The sequence below is a fragment of the Mustela nigripes genome, chromosome 6 (genome assembly GCF_022355385.1).
Source record: "Mustela nigripes isolate SB6536 chromosome 6, MUSNIG.SB6536, whole genome shotgun sequence".
NCBI classification, from domain to species: Eukaryota; Metazoa; Chordata; class Mammalia; order Carnivora; family Mustelidae; genus Mustela; species Mustela nigripes.
In genome coordinates this window covers 134,673,534-134,683,860 of record NC_081562.1, presented here as the reverse complement: position 1 = coordinate 134,683,860, position 10,327 = coordinate 134,673,534, and the positions used below count along the sequence as shown (strand labels likewise).

The 10,327-nt window shown below is 39.2% G+C and overlaps 1 protein-coding gene across 1 annotated transcript in view; it reads right to left on the bottom strand.

Moving 5' to 3' along the window:
• The window catches only part of FAM107B (family with sequence similarity 107 member B), a 227,758-nt gene extending 222,875 nt beyond the window's left edge, over positions 1 to 4,883 (bottom strand). The window contains exon 1 of the mRNA XM_059404279.1: positions 4,470 to 4,883. Within this exon, the coding sequence (XP_059260262.1) occupies positions 4,470 to 4,883 (414 nt within the window). The remainder of the gene's footprint in view (positions 1 to 4,469) is intronic.
• Between the last annotated feature and the right edge of the window lie 5,444 nt (positions 4,884 to 10,327).

Sequence of the window (10,327 nt, the reverse complement as noted above, 5' to 3'; positions counted from 1 at the left end):
AGATGGCCCTTCTTTTCACTTCATCTGTATCTTTGGGGTAAATACCCAGGAGTGCAATTGCAGGGTCATAGGGAAGTTCTATTTTTAATTTCTTGAGGAATCTCCACACTGTTCTCCAAAGAGGCTGCACCAACTTGCATTCCCACCAACAGTGTAAGAGGGTTCCCCTTTCTCCACATCCCCTCCAACACATGTTGTTTCCTTTCTTGCTAATTTTGGCCATTCTATGAAAGCCCCACAGCAAATATAATCCTCAACGGGAAAAAGCTTGCAGCCTTCCCGTTGAGATCAGGAATACAACAAGGATGCCCACTCTCACCACTCTTGTTCAACGTAGTATTAGAAGTCCTAGCAACAGCAATCAGACAACAAAGAGAAATAAAAGGTATCCAAATTGGCAATGAAGAAGTCAAACTCTCTCTCTTCACAGATGACATGATTCTTTATATGGAAAACCCAAAAGACTCCACCCCCAAACTACTAGAACTCATACAGCAATTCAGCAAGGTGGCAGGAAACAAAGTCAATGTACAGAAATCAGTGGCTTTCTTATACACTAACAATGAAAATATAGAAAGGGAAATTAGAGAATCGATTCCATTAACTATAGCACCAAGAACCATAAGATACCTGGGAATCAACCTAATCAAAGAGGTAAAGAATCTGTATTCAAGGAACTACAGAACACTCATGAAAGAAATTGAAGAAGACACAAAAAGATGGAAGACCATTCCATGCTCTTGGATTGGAAGAATAAACATTGTTAAAATGTCTATACTGCCTAGAGCAATGTATACTTTTAATGCCATTCCGATCAAAATTCCACCAGTATTCTTCAAAGAGCTGGAGCAAATAATCCAAAAATGTGTATGGAATCAGAAGAGACCCCGAATCACTAAGGAAATGCTGAAAAACAAGAATAAAACTGGGGGCATCATGTTACCTGATTTCAAGCTTTACTACAAAGCTGTGATCACCAAGACAGCATGGTACTGGAATAAAAACAGACACATAGACCAGTGGAACAGAGTAGAGAGCCCAGATATGGACTCTCAACTCTATGGGCAAATAATCTTCGACAAAACAGGAAAAAATATACAGTGGAAAAAAGACAGTCTCTTCAATAAATGGTGCTGGGAAAGCTGGACAGCTATATGTAGGAGAATGAAACTCGACCATTCTCTTACACCGTACACAAAGATAAACTCAAAATGGATAAAAGACCTCAACGTGAGACAGGAATCCATCAGAATCCTAGAGGAGAACATAGGCAGTAATCTCTTCGATATCAGCCACAGCAACTTCTTTCAAGATATGTCTCCAAAGGCAAAGGAAACAAAAGCGAAAATAAACTTTTGGGACTTCATCAAAACCAAAAGCTTCTGCACAGCAAAGTAAACAGTCAATAAAACAAAGAGGCAACCCACGGAATGGGAGAAGATATTTGCAAATGACAGTACAGACAAAAGGTTGATATCCAGGATCTATAAAGAACTCCTCAAACTCAATACACATAAAACAGACAATCATATCAAAAAATGGGCAGAAGATATGAACAGACACTTCTCCAATGAAGACATACAGATGGCTATCAGACACATGAAAAAATGTTCATCATCACTAGCCCTCAGGGAGATTCAAATTAAAACCACATTGAGATATCACCTTACACCAGTTAGAATGGCCAAAATTAGCAAGTGTGTTACCTTCTTTAAGTGTCAGAGAATTGTAACAATATGCACCTCACTACAACCATGGTCCCTATAAAACACTTCGAAGAATGACTGGCATATGGCAATTGCTCTGTAAATATTAGCTCCCTGCATTTGAACTACAATAGACGCCCATTTACCACTCCCACAAGGCCCACTTCTCCCATGCAGCCTGGCCTTAGTTTCACAATGTTTTCATTTCATCATTCCCAGTTTGGTCTCACTTCCCTCGCCACCCAGTCTGGGACCCATACAACTGCTGCACTTGGTACTCCTTGGGGTTCGTTCTCCTTGGCCCTTCCACCTCAACTTTCTATGATATCCCTAGGCTGGGGTCTTTACAATGACCCCAGCTCTGTCTTCTCAACTCTAATCCATCCTACAAAGCTTTACCTGTTTTATGAAATCCCTAATCATGGCCTTTCTCTGCTCAAAATTCTCAAAGCTTCCCCACTACCCCACAGTATTCAAGACATCTCATTTTTGGCTTCCATCAACCTTTCCAGGTATTTCTTCATCTTAGCCAATCTGATGTACTTACCCCTATGCCACATTCCCCCACATCCATGGTTTTATTCATACAATTTTCTTTTATTGCAATGTCCTCCCCTTCATCTCTGCCTTTAAAAATCCTAACCCTCCTTCTAAACCAATCTCAAATTCCACCTCCATTGCAATGTGCCTTTCCAACCTCCTTTGAACTGTCTTTTGTGTGTCTTCTTTGGGATCCTTATATTTAATCTTGCATTGGTGTTGATTCCATCATAAGCCCTGCCTCACATCTGTAGTCTATCTGTGACTTTGCTTATACAAGTGGACAATAAATATGGATGTTACCCACTGTGTTTAACTGGTTATGTATGAATATGCATATTTACTTTGAGCCTCTGTATCAAATATGCAACTAAAACAGGAAGATAAAATCTTCCTGGTGTTTGTTGCCATATTTAACAATATATGGTGGGGGTGCTGGGTTGTTGGAATCTCTACCCAACAGAATCTTCCAGTTCATCAAACCAATAAATCATTGGTTCCTTTAACATGCAACAGATAAAAACTTGGCCATGATGTTCACTCAGTTAACTATAGTACTGCTAAAAATATCTTTTTTAAAAAATATTTTATTTATTTATTTGACAGAGAGATAGAGAGCCTAACTAGGCAGAGCAGCAGGCAGTGGTACAGGGAGAAGCAGGTTGTCCACTGAGCAGGAAGCCTGATGTGGGACTCGATCTCAGGACCCTGGGATCGTGACCTGAGCCAAAGGCAGCTGCTCAACCAAGTGAGCCACCCAGGTGCCCCTGCTAAAAATATCTTAATCTGGATATGGATTTAAACTGAAAATTGAACAATACATGGTTTTGCTTTTGTTTCTTTGTTTTAGGTTTTGATTTGGTGATGTTAGGGGGAAAAAACAAAACCATTATAGTTCTTTCTATAACAGGGGGCTTAGTGAAATCTTCTATCCAATCTCAGAACAGAAAGTTGTAGACAATAGAGCTAAGATTCAGTAATTTAAGATAAGCCTGTAGAATATCAAATGAAACTATTTTTTAAAAATGTATGTTAACCTTATATTCACTGTTTTATAGATTTCAATGCCAATGAGGCCTCATGGTGAGCAAGCCAGACAAAATATGGTTTGTTAAACTTATGGAAAACAGTGATTTTTGAAAATCAGAGTATCTTGGTAATGGATCCCCAAAGACTTCTCAGATTTTTTCAGTCTGGTCCTAAGCTACTTGGCCAGGAATATGACAAAAAAAATGCTCTAAAGGTATCTCTGGAAAACAAAATTCAAGAAACCTTGCCTCTTGAGATTACCAAAAACTTTGACATGGCTGTGTAGACCAATCTAATCAGAATAGTCAACAATTAAAATTCAGTAATGTCTCCAACAAGAAGACAGATTAAATAAATAACAGATTAAATAAATAACTCAAGATGATGCCTTTGGAGAGCAGCAACACTTTTTTTTTTTTAAAGTAACTTCCTTCTCCTGCCTCTAAGTTTGGAAACTATCACAGGAACAGCCATATTATTAATAGTTTTACAGGTCAGTTCCTTTCTTTAGTGCTATGCATAAAATGATCATCATTTCTAAGTTTTCCCAAACTGCTATTATTCCACATGGTTTATTTTAAGTAGGGGCAGTCTCTTAATTCTATAATCTAATCTTTCATATTGTGGATTTTCATATAAATAAATTCATGTACCAGTTAAAAAAAAACCTTCCCAGGCAATCTTACCCCTAATCTTTTATTCAGACACATTTACTCTGAAAACCATGGACAGTTAATGAAAGGCCAGTTTGGGCCATTGCTAAGGCCCCAGTGCTTATTCTCATTGCCTCCCTCTCTATCCTTTGAGAACCTTATGAGAATGTAAAAGGCTTTACACACTGCCTCTCACTAGTTAGAGTTCTCCTCAAAGTCTTATTCTCTAAAAATATTGGGGCGCCTGGGTGGCTCAGTGGGCTAAAGCCTGAGCCTTCAGCTCAGGTCATGATCCCAGGGTCCTGGGATCGAGCCCCACCGGGGTCTCTGCTCAGCAGGGAGCCTGCTTCCCTTCCTCTCTCTCTCTGCCTGCCTCTCTGCCTACTTGTGATCTCTGTCTGTCAAACAAATAAATAAAATCTAAAAAAAAAAAATCTTTAAAAAAAAAAATTAAACAAGTTTGTTTCCTGAAGGCATCTACTGAATGATCAAAACTCTCCTCTGACCCCATTCCTTCTATAACAGCATTAGGAAAACTCACCGTTGGCATTTCAATAATTGATGGTCTGGGGATAGAAGTCTGGAAAGTAACTGCTTCACAGTCCGATTTACCTTCTAGTGACCCAGGTGAATCCTCAGCGGTCTCAGCAGGCTGATTGGAAGTGTGGTTGCTTGAATTCAGATTTGCACTGCCATTTTTCTCTGAACAGATGCCGGAATCTTCCCTCTTCTCTGGAGTTCCTTCTTCCCCTTTCGAGTGACATGAGTGCCTCTCTGCTTTGGCCATGGGCTGAACATAGATGGTGGAATGAGTATCAGCTGTGCTGGGCTGATCAAAGGGTGCATTCTCCCTTGTATTCCCAAAACAAGCAAGCAGAGCTGAGCATGGAAAAGGATGCATTCTTCTAGATGGAGATTTCAGTCTTTTGGTGAGCCTTGCTTTCCATGTGGACATGACCTGCAGTGAAACATTGCCAAGTTCAAAGTGGGGGAAACTTTTCCAGGGGTTCGATCACCTCCAGTTTCCTTACAGTAACTATTTCCTTTCCTGAAAAGAAGGACTTTCTAGTGGTTACCCTTAAATAGAAGATTAGGAGATGGCAATGCCACCCTCTCTTAGAGAAACTTAGCACCCAACTTCCCCTCCGGGAAGCGTCTGTCCCAGGGCAATTTCACGCTCTTCGTTCCTCTATGCTGTCAGTGGCTAAAGAAAGCTGTCTGTGAGGCATGTGTTGGCTTGGGTTACAGTCCCCAGGCAGGGCAGACGCTTCAGTGTTAGGCAGTGCCAAGTCAAAAGACAGTTGCTTCAGGTTACCTTGAAGGCATAAAGATAATGTAGTCTGATAGCGTCCGCCATAATAGCGTCAGCCTGTGTATCAATAACATCATAACAGCAGCATAACCTTCTTTGGTTACCCCCTTCAAATATTTATTCTCCCAAACAAAACAAACACCACCCAGTTACCCATCATGATCGAGGACCTCTAGAGGGTCCTTGACCCTGGCAGCTGTTTCATTATTAAAATAGGAGGTAGATTTGAATCTTTTGTCTGGAGAGATCCATGTTTGGGTTTGATGTCACAGGAACTTTTCTGGATCTTTCTTGAATCTTCCTCAAAGAAGCTTCCTGGCTTCAGGATCCATATTCCTCCTTTTGGTAATTATAATTGAGTCTTTGTTAGTTTGCCTTTTCACTACTCATGTTAAGTCCATGATTAATTTTCAACAACACCAAAACAAACAAAAAAATTAGCTAAAATGAGCAATTAATGCAAGTATGTATGTGTAAATGTATTATCTATTCCTTTACTGTGTGTATTACTTAATTTTGAAAAATAAACCCCCTTTGAACATAAATCTTCTGCTTTCAACACATCAATATGTGAATGGTGAAAAATAATAATTATAAGAATATGCTCAAAACTGAGATTTTTCCTTAGCCAAGCAACTGCTAGAAATGTTAGAGAAAGATAATACTGTAATGGTTTTACCATTAATAGTGACTTTCAGGTCAAGGCTTCAGGGTATATTCCCCATTCCCATTTATTCATTTTCCCCTCTCTTTTAATTTAATGTCAAGATGTGCTCTTAAGACCAAACAGGTGGTAGATATCATAGCACTAATCCCCTATTTTACAGAGACAGAAAATGATTCTTTGAAATTTCAAGAGACTAACACAAGGTTATGCTGTTGAGAAGGGCTAGTGGAAAGTCCAAGATAACTGGTATTTTATCTGACCTCTGAGTTTCACTCAAACTGACAATCATCTTATTGATATGACAGCTGTACTGGGAACATTCCTTTGGGCTGTCATGGCCATCATATGCTAAGTCAGATACAGCTTGAGGAAGGTGGCTATAGCATCAAATGCAGATTTTAAATTTGGAAATAAAATATAAAAGTTGCGATTACTGAGAGGTTACCATGTAACGAGCCCTGTGCTAACCCAGGTATACCAAACTTCCCAGTCTTGAGGGATCATTCTCCTTTAATACCTTAGTATAAGCAGTATAAATCCCCCTCCTCACAATAGCAGGAAGTCCAGGCTTTTAGCAGGCTCCCCAACCAGCCTAACAGACTTCCTGAGGAGCCCTAGAAACCGTGTTTTTTCTCTTTTCTACCGTGGTCACTATGATCCCCTCAGGCAGGGTGATTCCAAGATGCTTCCCTCACATGGCTCCTTCTTGGTCCTCTCACCACCGAGCATGTTTACAATAAAGCAAAAATGGCTTGCAGATGGCAGGATGGAATTAAACAGAAGTAAAAATAATTCTTAAACTCGGTTTCATTCACTCATTCATTTATTCAGTCAACTATATACCAAGCACTATCTAGAACTAGAGAGACAGCAGTTAATGATGCACCTTTCAGGTGGCTACAGTTGGTAGACTCCTGGGCAAAAAAACCTCTGAGCCCTCCCCAGACCTGTTGTATCTCTCTTTTTGGTCCTGAGCTTACAGCCCTTCCATGGGGACCACCTCACCTCCCTCAGGGGCACATCCAGGAATTCTGGCCAGAGTGTCCACTCTAGCCCGTGCAGAATTGTGGCTTCTTTTTAGTTAATGGTAGCTAAGTCTTAGCTAAAATAACAACAATAACAGATAATGGTTATTGAGTGCTTATTATCACTCATGAGTCTCAACAAATTAACTCATTTAATCCTTACAACCTTAAGAGAAAGGTGATATTATTAATTCTTATTTTTACCCATTGGAAAAACAAGACACAGAAACTTAAGTAACTTGCCCAAGGTCACAGCATTGCTAAGGAAGAGAGCCAGGATTATGAGTCCAGCAGCCTGGCCCCAGAGTTCATGCATTTAATCACTATACAATATCACTTTCCAAAAATACACACATGCTCCAAAGAGGAACTTTCCAACAACCTTCAATTCAACACACTACCTCTAGAAATTTATTCTACAGATATACATATGCATAGAGATATGTCCAGAAATACTTATTGCAGAAGTGTTTGGAATCACAAAATTAATTGTTAAACAGTAGAAGATAAATTAATATATATTTTAAAAATTCAGACAATTGAACACTATGCAGCTTTAAAAAGAAGGATGTAGAGACTTCAGGTTTAATATGGTATGCTAACTAAGCACATGTATTTATATCCTTCCCTTTCTAAGACATAATTAAGATAATAGTAATGGAATTTTTTTAAGGCTTAAATTCACAGTACTGAAGAGAACAAAAGAAGGCTGTTAACATACAAGAAAACTCAGTACATTCCTGTAAAACAAAAATCAGATGAAATACTAATTAATGAAAAAACACCAAAAACCAGAAAGCCAGCATGTTGAATACAACTGCATGGGCAACAGGTACAACAGAATGTAAGAAAAGTCCTGAAAATGTGGAATTAATTGAAGGTCTGACTATGGAAGTCAAGTTTCCTATACAATACACAGGATACAAAGTGAGTGGGTGATAAATATAATTAATTAATTAATTAGGTAAACATGAATAAGTAAAATAAAAGTTAAAGTGTGGGGTCAGGGTCTTATTTAAATGTATCTTTAAAAACTATCTAATCTTGGGGCACCTGGGTGGTTCAGTGGGTTAAGCATCTGCCTTCAGCTCAGGTCATGATCTCAGGGTCCTGGGATTGAGCCTCACAATGGGATCCCTGCTCAACAGGGAGTCTGTTTCTCTCTCTGCCCCTCTGCTCCTCACCTGCTCATGCTCACACACACTCTCTCTGTCAAACACATTTTTTAAAACTGTCCAATCAGTTCTTCCTAAACTGTTTGATGAACTGTCTAAAGAACTAACAAGGGTAACTAGTGTGGATGTCAATATCCAAGAGTAAAGGCCATCTGCTTCTTTATTTCAGCCCCGACATAATAGCTAAGAGTTCTCTGCCTGTCCATTTAAAGTGAACCCATAATTTACTGAGTCCCAGCAACATTTACAGAGCTCCAAATCTTCAAATTCTTCCCTCATGTGAAAATACAAATAGATTGTAAGACATCACTAGACATTTGAGAACTGCCAAAATCAATGACAATAAGCAAAGGAAGAAGAAAGATCCTAGCAAGGAAGAATGGAAGAATGAGGAAATAACAATGGGGTAGGCAGCGATATCTGCCATTCAAAATATGGTAGAGTATGTAGTGAACTACAGCACAGATGGATTCTGAGTGATGGGAGGAGAGTAAGGGGGGAGAATCTTTGCAACTTGATACCAAGAACATTCTCTTTGGGTGCCACACGAGTCACGACAAGGGTCCTAGATAATTTGAAAATGTTAATTTGCTTTACTATAAAGATTGTTTACATAGCTGTAATAATCTAAACACTATTCCCATTTTTTCAGTTTTCAGAATTAATATATAGAACAAGAGTTGCCTACTGGTGACTCTGAAGCAAAATTAGGCCTAAAGATGTTTTGTTTGGCTAATGACATTCTAAAAAATTTAATGCATCACTGTTAGATCACAGAAACCACCACTCTCTGTATCTTTCACTGAATCAATTCATAAGTGTATGTAAAGAGAACACTACAGACATTAGAGTTTGTGGTTTAGGGTGGGTGTTTGTGATTGTTGATGCCCAGCGTCCTTTCCTCCTTTCTTTCAGTAACAGTTCCCTGATTTCCTTTTGGAGCACTCCTTCGGTCTTCTGGGTAGAACTCTTGGTCTGCTCCAAAGGTGGGTATTAAGTAATCAACATCCCCAGAACCCCTGATCACAGTGATGGGTTCAAGGATGTACCTGAGAACACACTGTTCCAATCAGAATAAATCCCAAATTTAGCTTGGAAGAAATGTTCTCTTCTTTCCACTGGAGAAACTCAATTCCAACTTGAGGAAGTATAAAGCTAGAGCAGCTGCCAACAAGTTGTATCCTTGAGGAGAGAGCTTTCCCAGGATGGAACTAGCACAAGGCAGGATTTAAGAGGTGGAGAGAAAGAAACCAGGTCTTGAAAATACTAAGCTTTGCATAAAAATTGTGTTTTCCCCTGGATATCCTTTCCTGTTTTATTTATGTGAATTGAGTTTTTGTGTCACTTGCTACTAAAAGATTTCCAATCAATATGTGACTCACAGGTACCAGGAAATCACAGATGACTTCATTATGGTTATATATATATATTTTAAGATTTTATTTATTTATTTGACAGACAGAGATCACAAGTAGGCAGAGGCAGGCAGAGAGAGAGGAGGAAGCAGGCTCCCTGCTGAGCAGAGAGCCCGATGCGGGACTCGATCCCAGGACCCTGAGATCATGACCTGAGCCGAAGGCAGCGGCTTAACCCACTGAGCCACCCAGGCGCCCCATTATGGTTATAGAATAGGATGAAAACATTATCAATTTGACAATGGCAAAGTGAAGGGAGAGCTGAGAGATTCTGAAAAACGAACAAGTTGTGAGGCGGTGATATACATGAAGAGAAGCATAGGTTTGCTAATATTCTTACATTTCAAAGTTAGAAGGACCCCTTATGGTAAATGCAAAGAGAAATGGTTATATGTGGTGTCTGAGGCTACAGAGGTGACCAGATGGGGAATTGAAATAGAGATGGAGCCATACTGGGAAGATACAGGACAGAGTAAGTAGCTAAATGCTCACCTGTCTTATTAGAAAATTCATGGTAATGTCTAGAATTGATACAGACAAAATGATGTTACTAGGATAGATGGTTATCAATCATAGCTGAATGTCAATAGATAATATTTCAAATCAATAAATTAAGAAACAGAAGCATAAACATGTTATTTATAATAATACGGTGCTACCTATAGAATACTGAAAACTGAAACAGGTAAAAGAGGTTGCCTTTAAGGTAAGAGGGATCAAGGTGAGGATGTGAGGCAGACGATTCTCTTCCACTATAAATCTTTATATACGGTTTAAACTTAAATCATATGTGAATATTATTCTA